The following is a 22315-nucleotide window of genomic DNA, read 5'->3' as shown; positions in this document are numbered from 1 at the left end:
AGAGGAGAGGGGAGGAATTCGACCAGAGGTTCCTTGCTTAAGGTTGTGTGTCGAATTCCCTCATCCATAGGGGCTATTTATACTATTAGACTCCTTAAGGGTTTCACCCTAAACCCTAATTGGATAATCTTCTCTTAAGGCTATCCAAATCCATTCCATAGATAACCCTATGGACGATTTGAGCTATCCTAAAGCTCTTAGAATCCGTCCAAGGTATATCCTAATGGATTTACAGTCTAAAGTCTAACTATCAAACAATTGACAGTTTACACCCTCTTATTTAATTAATCTCTTTAAGTCACCAAATTAATACCAATTAATTTATGACTTATATTAATCAAATAGCTAAATATTATTCCTTATAATATTTACTCTCTCTTAATAAATCATCCTTCAAGTTGCTATGGTGAAGGCAACCCAAAAGGACCATGCACCACCGAATATAGTTATAGCCTTAGACACTATTCCAACAAGTCTGACCTTGTCCTCCTCAGGACATCGGCTCGTACGGAATGCGTTGGCAACATCAGCCAACCATCTGCTGCTAGCGATGGGGTCCCTAGCCCCATGATAATCTGGTGCCCCGCAAGCCCTGAACTCCCGAAATGTCAAGGTACGTGCTCCCAACAAAGCTATCATCTCAGTACGGAAGGCTCCCAGCCGCTCATCCAAAATCTCCAATATACCCTCCTTGACCATGCCAAAGATCACAGGAGTCTGAGCTAGAATACTGCGTGTAACCTCCGCTGATATGAACTCTCTCATCCGCTCCTCGAGCTGCTCGGCCCCTAAACCCGAGCCTAATCTCTCTCCGGCACCTGATCCGCCCGCTGGTCCCTCTTGGAATGTCACCATACTGAAACATATAACATAACCACTATCAGAATACTCCTCACTGCTGCGAGACCAAACATACTCACTACTAGGTTCCCGGTCTTGTCTCAGCCTTTCCCGAATCGAGTACGGATCCTCTGCTTTCAGTAGTACGGGCCCATACTACCTTCCACATCTATCCGTACTTTCCTCATGAACTGCTTTGACTCAATCAGGTCCCTTTTCTACTTCTACTGCTCCTAGCACTACCTCATCCTAGGCTTACCCTAGGGAAACCTTTAACTCAACTTAAACCAGTCCTCAGCTGCTGAAGGCCTCCTTGCAATGCCCATTATCCATCACCTGGATACCATCACAAGTGACGAGGCTCAGATAATCCTTCAAGTAAAAGACTTGTTCCTACAACGGTTGGACTCAAACAAGAGTTGCGCAATAGGACCAAATCCAACACTCTGAGATTATTCAACCCTGATCACATGTGACGTGACGTATCCACCTAATGGCTAACTCCCATCACTTAGAATCCCACAATGCACAAAGCAAGCAGCATTCAGACAAGGGAAAATCTAACCATAACATACTCAAGCAATCATATCCACATAGCAAGAATCTGAACTAGCATGCAACACAACTCATAAACTCAGGCGTAACCTAATCAGGCTATCCTACTACTGACTATTCAGCACTATCATGCAGATCAAAAGCACATATAAGAGGCAAATAAGGCATCCTCCCTAGATCCTTAGTCCTAGTCTAGCATGTTGTTCTATTAACTGATAATCAAACCATAAACTTGTATGCGTATTTTGGGGTACTTACTTGAGCTCGGTTGATTGCATGCACCACACCTCTTTTCTCTTTTCAAAGTTTTTATCTTTCCGAATTCTTTTTTCTTTTCAAAAATTATTTTCTTTATCAAAACTCCCTTTTTACAAAAATTTCTTTTCATTTGAAAACTTCTTTACCAATTCCTCAGTTTTAGTTTGGACACCCCCGAGGGCATGTCCGAATCCCTCAAACCAAGGCTCTGATACCAACTTGTAACGACCCAAAATTTAAGACCAAAAATTTCTTTTAATAAATCATTACTTAAAGTAAAGTCATCATTCCAAAACATATTATGAGTATAAGTTTTCAAAACACATGTTCATTATCAGAGTAAACATTCCCAGGCTGTCTAATCTATGGTGTGTGCCATGCGATCACCCCGAGCTTTTCCCTCCGCTACCGGAAGTACCTGAAACCAAAACTGAAAAATGTAAGAACGAAGCTTAGTGAGTTCCCCACCCTACCACATACCATGCATAACCAAATACTGCACATATTGGGCCACGCCCACTATCTTGGGCCTCGCCGCTACCTCGGGCCTCGCCCGCTACAACGGCCCCGCCGTTCCAGGCTCCGCCTGGCTTCGAGCCCCGCTCGGATACAGATCTATTTTACTTAGGCCCCGCCTATCACAGGGCCTCACCCGCCAACAAATAATAACACATAAACATTTCATAACTAACACATACAACTGGTTATGTCCTAAGGCCTCACCTATCCTGGGCCTTGCCTATGTCCTGCTATTGATGAGTCATGGGACCCCGTCCACGCTCCTAATGGTAGAGAGGTACGGGCCTAGCCCACTCTCACTCCTGTTCTAGTTCGGGCCTCGCCCCTATTCAGCTACTAATGAAATATGGAACCCCATCCACACTCTGCTACTGGTGAGATACGGGACCTCGCCCACACTCACCTCCCTACCAGGCACATACATGTATCACACAGGCAACAAGTATAAACCATCATATAAACAATTCCTTGGGCACCCGCCCGCTATTACTGGACCTCGTCCTGAAAATAATACTAGCATACTGTGCCTAGGGCTAACCCCGGGTCTTCTACTCATAACTACATGGGCCAGCATTGTGGCCTTAGACCCATTCACACAAAGGGAAACTCACCTTCACTGGCTGAACTTGCTGATGATCTCACTAGTTGCTGCCTGACAACTCACGGAACTCCTGCTCCCCTTGCTCCCCGAACTACCAATATCAATGCAACACTGAGTCTAACCGACCCCCGAAAGACAACCAAGTCCACCCTGGTCCAAAGTCAAAGTCCTGGTCAAAGTCAACCTTCCAGGTCAACCCTACTCGCTGAATCACCCTACTGACTCGCTGAGTTGAAAATGATCAGATACCTTCAATTCGCGACTCGACTCGCCGAGTCAGTCCATGACTCGCCGAGTCTGTCGATTTCTGAGTCCAGAGCTGTCCAACTCACTGAGTCTCCACCCGACTCACTGATTCGAGTCACAAGTCGAAGGGTTTGGGGGGTTTCGCGACATGACTCGCCGATTCTAAGAACAGACTCGCCGAGTACAAGGCAATCTTCATATGACTCGACGAGTTGGTCATCCCACTCGTCGAGTTTCTCCACAACTTCATGCTACTCGCCGAGTCCACTCAAAGGACTCGCCGAGTCCCTTAAGTTCTCCTTACATGCAGAGGACTTTTGAATCATGCTTGGACTCCAAACTCTAGATCTACCCTTCCCAAGCCTATTCCCTACGTAAAGTTGCAATCTTTACGTGTAGAGAAGGAGATCTAGGCAAAACATGCCAAAAACTAGGGCTCAAGGCAAAAAGACTCCATGATCCACTCAAGGGCTGATACTTTACGGAATTCTAGACCAAAACAAGCATGGATCTGAGGTAGGAACCTCAGATCTGGACCTCAAGCTCGAGATTGATTTCAAACATGGCTTAAAAGCCCCAAAACTCATTTCCAAGGAAAATCTAGAGGAGAGAAAGGACTTAATACCTTCAAATGCTCTGAAATGATCCCCAAACTTCGGATCCAATGCGACTCCTTGATGCTTCAAAGATTCCCACTTCTTCTTCTTCCTTTAAATCACTCAAAAATGGCCAAAAGCATGAACGAGCACAACAGGGGGCTTAGGGTGCGGCGTTCTGGGTGTGATAGACAGTAAAGGAGCACTAGGAAGAAGAATGAGGTGATTAAATAGGCTCTAAGCCTTGGATTTAGGGTCTTCCTTACACAGACCCTACTCATCGAGTCGCCTTGGCCGACTCACCGAGTTGGTCAATTATTCATTGACTCGGATCCCGCTCGGACTCGTCGAGTCCTTCCTTGGACTCGCCAAGTCGACCCTAAGATTAGGGCTTTTCTTTCCTTTCTTGGCCTTTGAAACACTGGGTGTTACATTCTATCTGGGCGTCTCGGATTTGCATGGGTAAATGGGAATGGATAGTCATCGTCAGTGTCCTCACTTTACAGCTTGAACTTTCCTTTCGGCTAAGGGCATCTGCTACCACATTGGCCTTGCTGGGATGGTAGCGAATCTCTTACTCATAATCGAAGAGCAGCTCTACCCATCATCATTGCCTCATGTTTAGGTCTTTCTGATTGAGGATGTGTTGCAGGCTTTTATGGTCAGTGAAGATCGTACACTTGATTCCGTAGCTCCAATTCGTGTGTGGTGTAGTTGACCTTGTGTGCCTTCAGCTGTCTCGAGGCATAAGCAATTACTTTTCCTCTTTGCATAAGAACACAACCTAAGCCCTGATTAGACGCATCGCAATAGACAACGAAGTCTTATGTCCCTTCGGGTAAGGACAGAACAGGCGCGCTGCACAAGGCTTGCTTTAATGTTTGGAACATTGATTCTTTCTTTTCACTCGAAAAAAAGGGTAACCCTTTCTGTGTTAGAGTAGTTAGGGGTTTGGCGATTTTAGAAAACTTCTGGATGAATCTCCGATAATAGCTGGTGAGACCCAAGAATTGACGGATTTCTGTGGGTGTCCTTGGTGCCGAACAATTCTCTATCGCTTTAATCTTGGAAGGATCAACATGAATTCCCTCCTCGCTTACCACGTAACCGAGGAAAGTTACATTCCGAATCCAGAATTCACACTTGGAAAATTTCGCGTACAACTTTCTGGATCTAAGAGTTTCCAACACTGATCTGAAGTGTTGTTGGTTATCTTCTTCGCTCCTGGAGTAGACAAGGATATCATCAATAAACACGATGATGAATTCGTCTAAGAAAGGACGACACACCCGGTTCATCAGGTCAATGAACACTATCGGTGCATTGGTTAAACCAAATGGCATCACTAAGAACTCGTAGTGTCCATACCGAGTCCTGAAAGTTGTTTTGGAAACATCACGCTCATGAACTCGTAGCTGATGGTACCCTGACCTAAGGTATATCTTCGAGAAATAGCTGGCTCCATGAAGTTGATCGAAAAGGTCATGTATTCATGGAAGGGGATATCGGTTTTTGACGGTCAACTTGTTCAGCTCGCGGTAGTCGTTACACATCCAGAAGGATCCATCTTTCTTCTTCACAAACAAAACCGGAGCTCCCTAGTGTGAGGAACTCGGTCTGATGAACCCTTTGCAGAGTAACGCGTTGATTTGGCTGGATAACTCCTGCATTTCTGCTGGAGCTAAGCGATATGGAGATTTGGCTACGGGGGTAGCTCCAGGAATGAGGTTAATGCGAAATTCGACCTGACGTTCGAAAACACATAAAGAAAGTTATAGACTTTGGGGATGCTCGCGAGGTCTTTAATGTCCTGTTTCTCGTTGATTACATGGGCTAGGAATGCTTGGCATTCCTTTCACAAGATTTTATGAGCTTTGATGCAGGAAATGATGTGAAGATTGGAGCTGAGTTTATCGCCATAGATCATGAGAGTTTGACCCGTAGGAAAATTGAGACGGATGGCTTTTTCATAACAAAGGATATCAGCATAATTGGGACTCAACCAATCCATGCCAATGATGATATCAAAGCTCTTTATGGAAACTGGCATAAGATTGATGGGAAATGAATGATCGTTTAGGGTAAGAGTGCAGCCTAAGAATATATCACAAGCGCTTTCTTTCTCACCGTTATCCATATCGACGGTAAACATTTCGGTTAATGGTTGGGGATTAGGTTTTAGATAATGTTTGAACGAATGACTAACAAAGCTTCTTTCAGCACCCGAATCGAAAAGAATACTAGCATAAGAGTTGTCGAGAAGGAACGTACTCGAAACAACGGTGGGATCGGCGACAGCCTCCTCCCGTCCCATGGCTAGGTCTCTCCCGATATTATCAGATGTCGCCTTCTTGGGGCAGTTCCTCTTGTAATGCCCAACTTCTCCACATTTATAGCAGGCTTGACCAACACCTGCTCCAGAAGATTGATTTACAGATTGGGCTGGTGCCTTGCAGAATCGAGTCGTGTGCCCCTTTTTGCCACAGTTGGTGCATGTTAGGTCACGGCAGGGGCCACGGTTATGGTGGTATTTACACTTTTCACACAGAGGAAGGTTACCATCATACCTACTTGTAGGGGTTTGAGTTGTAGATCCCACAACAGAAGCAGCAGCAACGGGGGTAGTATCAGCATGGACTGCTACAGTCTGCTATTTCTTTGAGGATCCTTGAGAAGGTTGGCCTTTCTTCTTCTTCCAAAACTTTCTTTTCTCACCACTCCTCTAGGTCGTTTCAAGAGTGGTGGATGTTTCCTCAACCTCATCATTGTGGTCAATCAAGGTCTGGGATAAACTTTTGGCGTTGTCATAAGTATCCGGTCTCGCATATAATACATTTCCTTTAGTCGGTTGGGTTAGCCCCCAAATAAATCTATCTATCTTCTTACTCTTCGGGGTAACCATTCCCGGACAGAGTAGTGCCAGGTCATCAAACCTTGAGGTGTATGTGGCAATATCGGAACCCTTCATCTTCAGGTTCCAGAGTTCGTGCTCTAACGTCTGTATTTTGCCTCGAGGGCAGTACTCAGCTAGCAAATGATCTTTCATTGCTTCCCAACCCATAACATTTGCTACAGGTAGAGTCAGGGATTTGACTCGGCCGTTCCACGAAGTTAGGGCTTTATCGATAAAGGTACAGGTTACGAACTTTACTTTATCGGACTCCGAACAAGCACAGATTTCAAAGATGGATTCGATTTTCTAGAACCATCAAGTGAGGGAAATGACACCTCCAATGCCATCAAAGGACGTGGATTTCATGCTCATTAAGTCTTTATAAGAACCCTCTTTTCGGTGTCTCTGGCTATCTTCTAGGTTTTGGGGCTGGCGACACCTCCTGAACTACCAGGGTTCATTTGTGACATGGCGATTGTCACTACGGCAGTAATAGTTGTTTGAAGCGTTACAAGATCAATTTGAGGAGAAGGTGGTGGTGGAGGGTTGTTGGTCTTTGACTTGGGTCTCTTTCTTGGAGGCATCTTGATCTAATAAGATCAGGAAAGAGAGGATGATAAGTCCTCCGAATTGAATTGAGAGATATGAGAGATGTATATTCCAAATAAGCGATAAAGCAGGAAAGAGTTATCAAAACAGATAAATTATCGCTAAAGGAATGATCAGTGAATAACGTTTGAATGAGGATTTTTACAAAGGATTGGCTTGAGAAATACTCCCATAGTATTTCATGATTCGTTACGACCACGGTTCGATGTTTGGGATATTAGGGTAAGTTTTAGTCATGCTGAACACTATCGTCACTCCCAAGAACATGTTGGCCATGTCTTGAATGAATATAGCTGGCCAGGCTATATTGATCCTAGACACGACTACATAACTGCCCAGGTTTAACCGCAACATACAATACCCATTTACTTATGTTTGGTTCTACTTGTAGTTACGGATCTCGACGGTTAGGGATACTTGTATACTTTTGAAAATACTTATACTTTGAAGTATACTTTTAGTTCAGAGCACTTAGGCCCCTTAGTGTTTATAGTTTTATACAATGTAAGGTTTGGTATACTTTATTCACTATAAACAAGGGCTCTGATACCAATCTGTCACACCCGAAAACCAAGGCGGAAACATTTCCGGGGCGGACTCCACGTTGAGTATCAAATCCAATGCACATAGTAAGCAAAGTAAACAACCATTACATTACTTATGAAAATTTACATTTGTTCAAAATTAAAGTTGAACAAGTGTGATACATATGTATAGATATGAACAAAAGCAAGACGTGTCTTCGACGCACTCCGTCTTCGCCAAAAGGATCATCGGGTACCTGTCTAATGCGGACTTGAGAATACAAGAGGTGTTGTTTTCTCCAAAAGGATCATCAACATAAAGCTGGTGAGTTCATAAGCGGATTTGTTTTCTGAAAATGTACGAGTTTCCTTTTGGTTTCTGAAAATGTTACGACCCAAGAAAATCCCATATTTTCTTATTTGTAAAGGTTAGTTGTCTGTTATGTTACACGGTTCTGGATATGTTCAATTGTTTTCCCAGGAAAATCCCATATTTTCCTAAAAGTTGTCTACCGATCTGAAATGTAATGTGAAAGATGTATACTGAAAACCTAGTTTTCCTTGTGAAATGTATGTTAGTTTACCAACACGAAATATAATATAAAAGATGTATACTGAAATATATTAGTTTTAACACGTATATAAAACTAATAACCACAAAGTAAACCAGTTACTGAAATCCATTATTACTAAAAAGTAAGTCTTTGTTATTCAAATTGCGAGTTCCATAACCATACGATAGACTAAATATGGCAATAAGTAGTCCATCACCCTTTATGAATTTCGTCACCCTTGAACCTTTTGGTTCGACTGTAGCTAGCAGCCAAGTGTGGGGTAGTCAGCCCCATATAGATCTATACACTCAAGTTACGCTCCCTATCTAAGAGATTCTGGTTACGGGGGCGGTCCTCCACTCGTGTATATCTTTGGAGTGTTCTCCGAATACGTGTCTCCAATTTATAAGAATAACAAATTTACTAGTAATAATACAGAAAGATCAAATGACGATCCTCCACTCGCATATCTCTGTGGAGTGTTACCGAGGACAAAACAATATTCTAAGTTTCATGTTCAAAGTCAATGTTATGCTTTTAACTGTTATGATGTGGGAAAAACCATTTGTGAAAATATAAAATACAACAATTTATAATGTTTTTCACAAATAATACGATAATATGTTCTGCAGTTCAAACGGTTGTTTGTTACGACTATCAGTGTTAAAAGCATATGTAATATGAAATATAACACATATAAAACAAGTTTTGAGTACAAGTATTTCTTGTACTTTGCTTGTATTCCCCCGTGAAAACAGTGAAAACATTGAAAATGGGTAGGGGTATGAACTCACCAGACGAGAAAAACGTGACGGTTTGGATGCTATGTGTCGGTTCGGGGCTTGATAACGCGCCAGGCTCCTATGTAATATGAAATGGCATACAAATGTATCTAATTAGACTTTAAATCACTAATTAGATATGATTATACACTCCTATGTAAGTGTTTGGAGTGACCCGGGTGACATCTATGGACGTATAGGGATTTGGAAAATGAGTTTGATCTTCAAGACTAAACTCCTTAGGGAGTTTATGGCACTAAGACCATGACCACATGAAGTCACAGCCGTGAACTCATGAATATGGGGTTTTATGGTGTCAAATGTTCAAATAACACTTGGGAAGGTTTGCTATGATTTAATCTAAGGCATAGGAATGAGTTAAACCATCAAAGGGATTTTATCACCCTAAACTAGGAGTTTAGGGCCGTAAGATCATATATACCCATTCCTTTCATCATTTGGTGGCCCTAGATCAATCACATGTGATTCAAACCAATTTTACAAGCCTTAGAATGAATTTAGGGCATCATTTGATTATTGTTTATGAGTTTACGGCCCAAGAACCCATTCTAGGGGGGTTTACGGCCGTGAACTCTCAAATGGGTGGTTTTCATCAAGTGTAAGGCCCCTAAATTGATTGTGGTTGATTCTAGAATTTAATGCAAGGCTGTTGATGTGTTTAAGTGGCATTTAAACACTCAAATTTGAGTTTACTCTCCATGATAATCAGTTTACGGCCCAAGCATATTCTTGGGCAGTAAACTCATGTTTACTCCCCAAAAATTTGATTCCAGGTGTTCTAAGTCCAGTCCATTATGTCATATAGCCATATCTAATTTCCAAAAGTGGATTGGAAGGGTTTAAGGGCTCAAAAACCCATTATATGTGTGTTTACGGCCCAAGCATGTTCCAGGGCCATAAACACATGAAAATGGTCTTAAATGATAGTTTAAAATCGGATTCGAATGTCTAAGATGCTAATCTATGAGTTAGGGAAGTTACCTTGGTGATTTGGAGCTTAAATTTGATGATTTTGGACCCTAGATTTGGTTTGAGGAGAGTGGTTAGAGAGAGAGAGAGAGAGTAGTGAGAGAGAGAGAGAGAAAAAAAATCTTCAAATTAAAGCTTAAACAAATTTAAATATGTTCCATGTTTGGAACACGGTGGAATTCTACCCGATACCGGCGTTAAACGATGCTTTCGGTCGCACCCGATTAAGTTACCGTAACCCGATATGGTCGATTCTAAAATGTTTCCGATTACTAATATGGAGTGATAATATGAGTTCTAAACATGTTTAGACACCCATTAAGTCATAATAGAAATCCCACAATTATGATTTAATTTAATGACGTAACGGAAACGAAATTGAAAACGATGAATATATTAACGAAAAGGGTTACAATTGTTGGAATGAACTTCGAGTTGTCACAACTATGCAACATGCTATGATGTTTCACACCAAGGAATGGGATGTGTATTAATGCAAACAAATAAGTTCATAGCCTATTCATTGTCTTGTGTCCGTAAATCGCATGGGTTTCATTTTTTGGTAGGGGTAATCATACAACCTTATAATAACATATAATCTCCACTCTATGGGTTGATAACCAATCCATTTCGATAATTACATCGAAACATCCAATGGTCATGGGCATTAAGTCAACATGGAAATGTGATAATTTAGGGTGACAAGGCAACTAGTGATCATTTTTAAAGTGCTTTCTATTGAACCATTTGTTACTTCTACCAAGTAAGCTTCATTCAATTTGAATGATTCATGATTTATCATCTTCCTAAACTTGTTGGAAATAAAGCTTCTATTGGCACGACTATCAAATAAAACAGAAGAATAAAAAAATTTGTTGAGAGGAAACGTACCAGTAGCCACAGTTGGTTCTTGGCATGCATCTCCCACACCTATCACGAATGCTATTCCTTTACCACCTGGATTCTTCAGCATAGGGCAGTATTTCTTCAAAATGTCCGGGTTGGTTTCATTCCAAGCAGGCTCGACTTACTCCTGCAGAAGTAGTTTGGGTGGTGTTGTTCGAGGCTTTTTTGCAAAACGTAGCGGTGTGAACCTTTATGTTTCAGTTGCTATAGTTCATGTAATTTCCAACATGATGTTAGTTTCACTCACTGTAGTGAGGTAGAGATCAAGAGTAGGGCTTTGTTGGAGTGATAGTGTTTGTGACTGTAGCCTACAATATTACATGTTCTGGATTTGGCCTGCAATGTTTGAGGTTCCCTTTCGGCTTTCCATGGGACTTCCTCTTTGTGCCCATATTTGTTTCTTCTATTTTGATGGGGTCATGGTATCCTGAAGGATACATTGCTAATTCAACTAATTGGCCAATTGCTTAGCACTATCAAAAGTGGATGGTTTGGATGCAGTAACCAAACCTTGTACCGATGATGCTAGTCCCCAAATGTACATCTTTGTCTTCTTATCTTCCGAGCTCATCATTCCTGGTTAAAGGTTATCCAGGTCATTGAATCGAGAAGTGTTGGCAGCTACCTCAAATCCTTGCATGGTAAGATTCAAATTTCTTTTTCTAGAGCCTGGATTTCCTGTCAAGGACAGTATTCTATGATCATTATTTGTTTCATTAGTTCCTAGCCCATGAAATAGGCTTCAGTGATTCCCATATATTTTTCATGGTTATTCCGCCAAGTTAAAGTGGATTCCATCAGTATGCAGGTAGTGTACTTGAACCAACACTCATCAAGGAAAGAATAGATGTGAAAAAATACCTCCGTATTTTTTATCTAATAGGATCGATCGACAGCTCCTTTAATACCATAGAAGGATCGAGGTTTAAAGCCCAGGAATTCCTTGTAAGAGCAATGTTTGGAGATGTTTTGGTTAGTTATTCAACTGCCACATCCACTATTCCCAGTATTCCCATTTCGGGGAGCCTCGTATGTTGCAAATGTTATAGTAATTCCTTGATCAAGCACATTTTGCATCACAGTGGGATCCATTTGGAATGTTGGGTTTGCATTTGTTTCTTCTAGAGATCTTGCATGGTTCGGAGTTTCTACGGTTTTTTGAGTTACTTCTAGAGTACTTCTTATGTTACCTCGTGCAGTTAGTGGTGAACGGATCCGTGGACTTTTTCATGAAGGCATTGTCCTAATACGTTTTACATGTAGATGTTAAGTTGTTTTTCACTATGTAATTATAAAAAGTATACATTTATTTTGTATTCATTAATTTTTGTTTTCCGAAATCATACTGATTTACAAGTCATAAATTGAAAGTTTTACTTAATATAGACTTCTGCAAGCAATACATAATAAGGGAAAACATTTAACAAAATACTGAAATATTTTCATTGGAACTGGTTTTTTTGGTTATAAAATTTATCAAACCAGGTAATGTTAGAATTGGAAAAGCTTTACGAAAGATAAATACAAATCAGGTAGTCATAATCACTTGAATAATAAAAGCCGACCTAGATAAAGCAGCTATCTCCTAAAGTTTGCCAACATATAGATGACAAACTCCTCAAACTGATCTAGGATGTAGCATCTCTCCTGTGCAGCGACAACCGCCTGATGCGGAGTTGTAGCAACCTCTCTTTCAAGGATCTATATCATGTATCTTGTGCTATATAACAGGTACCTGACTGAAGTAGATCCTGAGTCTCTGTGAAAACTCTCCAAATACCCAACTCTATCAATTAACTAATCAGTTTGGGACATGAGGCGCAATAGTAGGTCCTTCTCAGGGTCATCCATGAGTAGTGCCGGTGAAGATTTCCCAACCTCGAATTGTAGCGGTAAATTAGTAATCATCCTCTTGTAGAGGAGGTCTAGGAGACAAGATGGCTCATTGGGTCTGATCTGTTTCCCTAATTGACCATAAGTGGGTCGGGAAACCTATGCTGCTGGTCCAAGTGGTGATTAGGAAGAGCACTCGTCGTTGGGGCCCTCATCAACCAGGGACCCTTGTCGTGAAGGAGGTACAACTAATAATATGGTCTAGGTGGATAGACTGGTGGAGTAGGAAGGGTTGGTATCTCATCAACAAGTTCCTCCCCGTCCTCGATAGGACCATAATCGTCATTCTCTTGGGCATCCTGAAATTTAGGATCATCCTCCTATTCATCCTCAGATTGTTCCTCGTCATCTGGGTGATCAGCTAGAGTGTCTTAGGTAAAGTATGTTAGTCATCTTTAATGTATTAAAGTTGAATTAGTGTTTTAAGGTTTACATAAGGACTCTAGGGTACTAGGTAGCTGGAAAAAATCTTGGGAACATTCTTCAACTTCTAAAAATCTCAACCTTTGTAGCCTATCAAACTCCTTGCTTAAGGTTGGTTGTGCACTGTCCCTAACCATAAATAACATAAGGGCGTGTTCCAGGTTAATTTGTGGTATGGATTATGTATGGTACTACCATTAATTGAGGCTTCTAGCCTAAAAGGTTTAGCCAGTAGTTTTATTTGAAGGGATGTTTAGAATTTTATTAAGTGTCCTCATCGCGGGTCAGAGTCTCTATAAATCTTTTATATTATGGTTGGTGGGGTTTATACTATTACTAATCTTTGTTTAGCATTTCAACACTACCAAGCAAATACGAAGGCCATGCATGAATCACAAGAAGGTAAGATCATTTTAGGAATTAAGTCATTCAATAATCCAACAACCCAAGTGTCCCTTACAGCATGATTCCTAGTTGCGTAAGTACTCGAGAAGTACTATTATTATTAATAATACTTTCATTAGAAGCTAGTTGTTATAGTTGTATTTCTCTTTCGAGGATACGAGTTATTTTTAACCCATTTCGCTTGGTTACCAATATGTCACACCCCAGCCGAGGCGGCTGAACATGTTAGGTTGTGCGCCTAAATTCATGGATCACAGATAAACAAAATATATAGCAAAAGTAGAAGAATAAAAGAACACAACATTCGTATTCCATCTTTAGGTTTGAATACAGGGTTCTTATAAATAATAGTAATACATGAATTGCCATAACAGTTAGACTTGACATTACAAAACTAGAAATTTAAATTTCCTACAATCCTTGATTTTCCAATGTTTGAATATGCTTGAAATCACTGATTCCCTGAGAATACATGTAGTTTGAAAGTCAACACAAGGTTGGTGAGATTTTCAGATTTTCTGCTAACCGCAGTAAAATAATTTTAAAAAGTCTAAAAAGTATTTGTCTTTGTAAGTATAACCATACATAGAAATAGTTTGAAAACAACAAAATCCATGGTTTTTTTAAAATGAAAGTTTTTAGTTAATGTTTATAGTGAGTTCTATAATCGAGCTGTGTGACTGCATGTACCCCATACAATGTTTCATTGGACGTTGTAGTAACAAATATAGACCCTTATCACCCGCTTCGTTTGATCAATTAAGGTTGTAGCTAGTAACCATTGGTGGGGATGTCAACCCCATATAGATCAATACATATGTATCTCGCTCGGATGATTAACGGTTATAGTAGTGTGGGTGTACTAGTGTGTTAGACTCAACTAATGAAAAACTCTCACTAAAAATCCCTTAACTACGGTACTTGAAGATCTCACCTTAACTTATAAGTGGATGTGTTATTAGACATAATTAATTTTTATAGAGTATATAAAATACGAGCATAAATGGTATGCATGGGTAATATAAGGTACAATCTTTATAAACTAAGTATGTTTCTTGTATATACTACATAGTAAATAGGAAAATGTTATTTTAATAGTTGTATTATTCTAACAACATAACATACTAGGATATTAAAGTTTAAGACCCTATTTTTTACATATAATATATGTGTTAAAAAATGTTTTGTAACTACTATGTGTAGACGAGGGCCAGACACGAACCATCAAACATGAGTCCCCGTACCATAAGTAGTCAAAAGGTAGTGTTGTAATGTTTTTGTTAATTTATAATACTTACTACATGTATTCTCTCCAAAATTAAGTAAATACAAAAGAGGGGTCGTAACACTCCCATTAACGTGCGGTCATCGAGTGTTTTTTTTTTTTTTTTTTTTTTGGAATATTGGATGCGAGAAACATGATGTATTGTCGTGAATTGAAACTTTCGGGCTTATTTTAATTCTCTAAAATATTTCGATACAAAATAATATTTAGAATGGTATTTGGTATTTTAACAAAGTATAGGACTTATTTAATAATTTTAAAAAGTTTAGTTAATCCAAAAATAAAAAATCAAAATTTATTTAAATAAATTTTGTCTAAAAATTAAGTTTAATATTTTTCAAAATTTTGATTTAGTCAAAAATTTATTTGAAATAATTTTTTCCACATAGGGGTAGTATTTGAAACTTTTAAGTAAAGTTTGAAGGTTTGGATTAGTTTTGTGATAGAATTTCAAAATGGAGGGGGCATTTTGGATAATTTAAATAAATTTATTGTCATTTGGACTGAAATTGTACAGTTTTAAAACTAGATATAAATGGTTTATTTGCAATTGAAGTGTGTACAGTACTTGAAGGAATTGCACAAAAGATAATCCCTCCTGCTTCATCGCTGCCATGTATCGAGAAAAAAAGAGCAACGATTGGCTTCTTGTTCGGGTTAGATAAAAAAATAACAAAGTTGGTCGGGAGGACTTATAGTCGGTGGCGGACACAGAAAGTTGTCATAGCAGTGGCACAATTTTTTTTTGTCCAAATATAATAACATAAAAAAAGATTAAAAATACTAATACATCAAACCGATCCATTATATCTTAATATTTAAATTTGACATCTATGGGTACATATTTTTTGAAACCGATCCATTACATCTTCGATCTTCACTTTCATAAGTGCTTCTTTTTTAACATAAGAAATCATGACATCATTCAAAAAATCATCACCTATTTTGTTACGCAAATCCGTCTTTAACAACTTCATTGCTGAAAACATCTTTCGACTGTTGCGGTTGCAACGGGTAAAACCAAAACCAACTTCAAAAACCTATAAACCATAGGATACGATCGATGTTTTCCCGTTTCCACCATCAAACAAGAAATGTCGGAAATTCCTTGCAAACTAGGGAACCAGTCATCTTTATGTAAAGTGTGATAGTATATTTCAAGTTCACCATCAAGTTACATCCTCTCCACATCATCAAAATCTTTTTTGTACAACTCCATCAACTTTAACTACTTTGTTTTGTCAAATTTAGCAAATGAATCACATGGACTCAAAGCCCCCATGTATTCTAGTAATCGGGTGCTAAATTCACTAAATCGGTCCCCGAATTCTATAATTTGCATATCCATGACGGTGTTGAAAATTTCAACTTCAAATTGAAATTGATTCGTAACTTTAGTCTTACGGCCTCTTGATGTGACATAATTTTCCGTCATCTCCACAATATTAATATCACGTTTTTGACAAAAAGAGAATACCTTTGATAAAAGTTTGGCAAACCTCGTGTCTCTCAAAGACATCAATGCGTCCATTGTCCCTCTAACCAAAGAAGCCGCTTATAATATATCTTGATCATTTTTTTGAAGATGCTTTGAGAATACGTTTGTGAGATGTAAAATTTCATGCATAAAATGTAAGTATAACACGAAATCTAATGTCTTGAAATATTTTAAGATACCAAATGCTTGATTTCGGTTACTTAAAGTGGATCCTTCCTCTTCGACATAAACAAGAACATGACGAACCTCCGAAAATAAGTTCATCAAACTTGTGATGGTTTTGAAATGTGAACCCCATCTTGTATCTCCCACTCGAATAAGCGAGCTCTCTTGATTTAACCCTCTTCCAGTTGCAAGTTCACCATTTCCAATTGACAATTGCACCCTTTATCTTTGACTTTCCCGTAGCATGTCTTGTCTTTTACATGATCCAGCTACCACATTAACCACCAAAGAAAGTTGCTCAAAGAAATCGTCCACACCATCATGCTTCTTTGCTACACCCACAATAACTAACTGAAGTTGGTGTGGAAAGCAATGCACATAATGCACTGAATCATTTTCTTGTAAAATCAAAGCTTTTAGACAATTAAATGCCCTTCGCATATTGCTTGCCCCATCGTAACCTTGTCCTCTTACCTGATAAAAAAAGATATTAAACATTAACTCCAATAATATTCAATTAAAATTCATAATAAGGAATAAAAAGTTGTTATATTTACCTGGGACACACTCAAACTTTTACGAGTAAAAACATCATCTATGGCAGCTTTAGGAGTCAAAGAGGATGTATCCTTCACATGCACCACTCCAATGAATCTTTCCTTTATTACTCCAAAATTGTCGACATACCACAAAACTATGGTCATTTGTTCTTTTTTTGATACATCCCTAGATTCATCAACCAATAAAGAAAACACATCTTTACCAATTTCTTTGCAAATATCTACAACTATATCTGTTGAAAAGCATTCAACAATTTGCTTTTGAGTCCTCGAGCACGTCACTTGATTATCTTGAGGAGCATTTTCTAAGGTAACATTGTGAATGCCTTCATTATGGTCTCTTAAGAAAGATAATAACTCCATGAAAAGCCCTCTATTAAGAGAGTCACTCGACTCATCATGAACCCGAAATGGTAAACCATTTTTCAATAAAAATTTACAACACCAAATTGAAGCACCTAAACGAAGTTTATAATTACTCTCCTCAATCTTGGTTTGCTTCTTGAAGGCTGCACTAATAGATTGTTTTTCTTTCAATAAAAATTCACAATTTTCTTTTGCTTTGTCATGAAAACTATCAATACCACCCATATGATCTCTTAATGACTGTCTTTTATTCTAACGATCAAAACCTTGTGAAACAAATGCATCTCTCTTATGTTGTTTTCCCAACATGTTTCCACATACATAGCAAAATAAACAAAATGCTTTGTTCTCTTTTATGCTATATTCTAACCAATCAAAGTCATCAAACCACTTAATAACAAAACGTCTTTCTTTTGAACCTATTTTCTTTGAAGGGAATGTATGACCACTTGGTCGACAAGGTCCTTGAAGCAAATATGCCCTCCTTATTTCATCTCTTTGATTTGGATTGTAACTTGTAATCTTTGGTCTAACACCCAGGTCTCTTGGAAGATCTTTCAATTCAACAATTGTAATTGGAGTAGTTGTAGGTTGTGAATTTACATTAGAAACCGAAGGGAATGATTGATTAGAAGGATATGGTCTTTTAGAGGATTCTTCAAAACATAAATCATTGGAGCATGGTCTTTTTGAGGATTCTCCAACACTCGATTTATTGATTCTTGTTCTTCCAAAAAAGGACCCAATTTTATTCTAACAATTCAATATCAAACAAATAGCCATCCAATTGTTGAAAACCTCAATGGAAAACAAACAAATTTGAATAATTTTAAGGTTAACAATCTAAGTATCGAACATTCTAACAACAAGTTACAAGTAAACGTGTAATTTCAAGGTTAACAACTACTAATTTCACTAAAAAATAGGAAATTTCAACAAAAAAGCAACTAATTTGACTAATTTCATAAACCTAAAATTATCAATACTTAGGTGTTTCATTGTATTTGTAGGTTTGAAAGGATTGAGAAGCCAAGCCAAGCAAAATCGATTGAATGGAGGCAGGAAGGGAGGCTGATTTTTTTTTCTTCTCGTTGGCTTGTTCGCTGTTCGCAGGTTTCACATAGGTGTTGTGCTAATTTTTTTTCTTTTCAGGATCGATATCTTCTTCTTTTCTTTGGCTAAGATGGGTATTGGGTAACGGGTAGGTATGTGGATCAATTAGGTTAAAAACTTAATAAGGAACTTGGGCCACTCACAATGCATTTATGCTAATAGGCTAATTTTCTTTATGTTTTTTGGACTACCATTTTTTACACTTTATATTTTATGGGCCTCGAAAGTAAAGTGTCACCGGAAAGTATAGTGTCACCCGAACAAATTTGAAGTCGGTGCACCTAATAGAATTTTTTTTACCTTTATGAACCGAAGCGGAGTAGTGGCCCGAGACCCCTCGGGCACCACACACATCTGCCCCTGCTTACAGTGGAAGATGGAGATCGAAGGGGGTGGTGATCGGTAGTGGAAAGCTGGCAGTGGTGGTCCTATGAAGATGGAAGAAGTATGGCGGCCTCCAACTGTAGGTTTTCTTTGTTTTTCGGTGAAGAAGAAGACATAGGGGGATGGAGGGACCTAACAAGCAGTAGTACAACAACAATGGAGGGTTATTTTTGGTAGTGGCAGCAGTGTGATTGGAGGTGGCAGGAGAGGAAGTCTAGCAGCCTCCTGCTGCCGGTTTCTGCTGCTGTTTGATGAAGGTAAAGTGAAGGAGAAGATAGATCGGAGGTGGAGGGGTGTTTGGGAGGGCTGTTGGTCAAGAAAACAACAAAAGGTGGTGATGGAGTGTTGGTTCGGTGGTGGCATTATGGTGGTGTTATGGTGTTACAAAATCAGAAGAACTGATTTATCAATTGGTAAGGATGATCAAGTCCTAAGTGCCTCTATTTTTAGCATAACAATTCACCCTCAAGGATTAATAAGCTTACTTCAAAATCCAATTTACACACCATTTCCTTATACATGTAGCTTTGGGTGGAGTGTAAGGAAGCAGGAATGCACTCAGGAAGATGAAAAGAAACATCGGTATAAAGGCAAGGAGTGGTTAGTCATTTGAAGTAGGGCCCACCAAGACTAAGTGCTAAAAAACCAAATCAGGGAAATCGCGTTCAAAGTTTCACATCTAAATATTTTTGTTAAATATATTTTGAGTATGAAATTAAATATTGGGATGTATTCTAAGTCCAAAAATGCTCTCGTAAATTCCATCGGATGTGTGTAAGTGCCTCAACAGATCGATTTGGTTTCATGCAATTACAGAAAACAATTCTTTTATTGTCTGTGTTCTTAAAACTGTCATATCTTTTGCATACGAACTTTGTTTTGGATGTTCTTTATATTTTTGGAAACATGGGAACATGTACTATATGGTTTTAATGTTTTCTTTTGTCGTAACAACTTAATACAATTTTACAGTTTTTCAGAGGCATTAACCAGAGACAGTTTAGACATTTGGAAATAAAGTATCGTTTGATATCTTATAATATTTGAAATGAACTCATTTATTTTACATTAGATGCACTAAAACTAAATGAGTTAAATTATAAAAAGATTTACTCTAATTTAGTCCTTCGTAGTCGATGACCCAAATTCCAGCATGTCAAATTTTCTGACGATACACTCGTCATTGCACTTGATCAAATTCAGGTTAACCTTAAGCCGAACTTCATGGAAGAACAAGTCGAAATAATGGACAGAGAGGTCAAACAAGTCAAGCAGATTTAGATTCCCATACTTAAGGTACGATGAAACTCTAACCAAGGCGCGGGGTATACATGCGAAAGAGAAGATCAAATGAAGAACAAGTACCCTCGGTTATTCTAAAATAAATCCATCCACCAGTTAAAATTTCGGAAAAATTTTTTCTAAATAGGGGAGACTGTGAGAACCCAAAGAAAATTATGTCACTTGTCACTGTTAGGAAATAATAGGAAAATAATTGTAAAAGAAAGCATTATAACATTCGATTTTTAAGATTATAAAATCAGATATGTTGTTACATTTATTTGCTAAAAATAATCCATTAGGCTCTAAAAATTAGCGATCAAAAAGTTGTAATATTTTCTTATTTGGTTAACCTACATGGATAGTACATGTTAACATGATCTTAAGGATATAAGATTCATAAATATCAGACTGCGAAGAAGAGAGTTATGGATTTTATAAAAATAGAAATCAACCAGGTAGTTAGAATTAATTACGTCAAAACGTTACATACAAATTTGTTCAGTTTTGACTAAAAGTTTAAAAAGGAGTTTCGTAGTACTCCTTGAGATATAAACTTTAGGAAAAAGTTTGTCGAAAATGGGATCCATATGAGTATGTTATGATTTTTATAAATCCGTTTATTCTTACCCCCGTCGGGCTCGAAAATGAAAGTCAAAACCGGCCAAAACAACCAAAAGGAAAGTTGTAGTACCCATTGAAATTGTCACATAGATATAGAGGGGGTGTAGATTAGAGCACGAACGAGGAAGTAATGATTTTTGAAAAATATTTACTTGCGCGTCAAGTGCGCGCCACTATGCTTCGTGCACCTAACATCGGATTCAAAAAGATTACGAGTGACATGGCGGAGTAGGGTGGGGACACGTGGCAACTTCCTATGGAGTTATAGTGTTTCAATGCAAAACCCACCTAGGAAAGTCACGACGTGCACCCCCAAAACACGACTATAAATAGAGTGTTTTTCCATTCACTCCAACACATATGGTTTGTGTGTTACCTCGTGGAGCAGTCCTCGGAGTTCGGAGCTCGTCTCTACCCTACATTAGCGGTTTCAAACCCTAGAGTGACTTCATGACACCTATTTTACTGTTTCAAAATGTTTTTAGGGGGGGGGGGGGAATAGATGCTTAACAAATCAGTTTATAAAAATATTTATTTTTTAAATATTAAGTCATTTTATAATAAGCTACATATCGTAGGATAGTATAACTATAGATAGTATACCTAGATTTCAGTTACAATCTGTATCCAAATGAAATCATGTCTGATAATCTAGGAGTAGCTATTACCCATATATTATGATCCTAAATCCCTAGGAAAACATAGTACCTAGGAGTTATGCTAGTCAAGATTTAGGATTTCCATTGTACTTACTTGTTAACTTGCCTAAATATCCAGTTAAAATAACAATAAATATAATTATCGAATACGTATATACACGATAAAAACTATATCACTACGAGAAAAAAAACCCTTTTAAGATGTGTAAACCACGACACTCATTGATTTATGTTACGCAAAAGAAAGTGACATTAAAAAGACTGTCATCTCTTCAAAAAATTTAAGGATTTAGGTCACGCATTATTGTGTGCTCTTAGTATAGTGTCTTATGTAAAAAAATTAAAAGCATAGAGGACACTTTATCTAAAATGTGTGTCCTCTATGAATGTCGTTTTATATATTTTTTTAAGAAACACGCGTCTCCTGGGAAAATGAAATCCCTAAAAATTTTAAACCTCGGCCTTCTTCTCCCTCATATCCACCCTTCACCCTCATCCACTGCCTCCAATCCTCATTGCCTCTTCTAGCCTCAAACTACGACGATGCGCCTTCCTTCTCGAAGAACACTTCATTTCCACAATCTTCCAATTATGTGAGCCCAAGGAATTGACGGAGACAAAGAAGATTATGGATCAATTGCTTCACATCATGTTTAAGGTTAACGGTTTGAGATTTCTTCCAAATTGATGCTCACACTAAATGGTTCAGCGACTGCAACTCCTTTCGATTGTAAAGTCGATCGAAAACTTCGACTCTTTAACCGTCAATCAAAGCTACCAGTTGAA

General features: G+C 38.6%; 1 protein-coding gene across 1 annotated transcript; it reads right to left on the bottom strand.

Moving 5' to 3' along the window:
• Positions 1-16764: 16764 nt before the first annotated feature.
• Positions 16765-17693, bottom strand: LOC145010911 (uncharacterized). The gene is made up of 2 exons (XM_078969487.1): positions 17100-17693; positions 16765-17016 (listed from the first exon to the last, which is right to left on the bottom strand). Exons 1-2 carry the CDS (start codon positions 17691-17693, stop codon positions 16765-16767), a joined length of 846 nt encoding a protein of 281 aa, XP_078825613.1.
• Positions 17694-22315: the final 4622 nt, after the last annotated feature.

The sequence above is a fragment of the Lactuca saligna genome, chromosome 1 (assembly GCF_052625555.1).
Source record: "Lactuca saligna cultivar CGN05327 chromosome 1, ASM5262555v1, whole genome shotgun sequence".
Lineage (NCBI taxonomy): Eukaryota > Viridiplantae > Streptophyta > Magnoliopsida > Asterales > Asteraceae > Lactuca > Lactuca saligna.
This window is presented reverse-complemented; position numbering and strand designations above follow the sequence as displayed.

Excerpts from the sequence above, each read along its gene's own strand:
- LOC145010911 (XM_078969487.1), bottom strand. The coding sequence starts at position 17,693 with ATGGGTGGTATTGATAGTTTTCATGACAAAGCAAAAGAAAATTGTGAA. Across the intron at positions 17,017-17,099 it reads AAAGTTTGAGTGTGTCCCAG|GTAAGAGGACAAGGTTACGA; the intron begins GTAAATATAACA and ends TTTTTTTATCAG.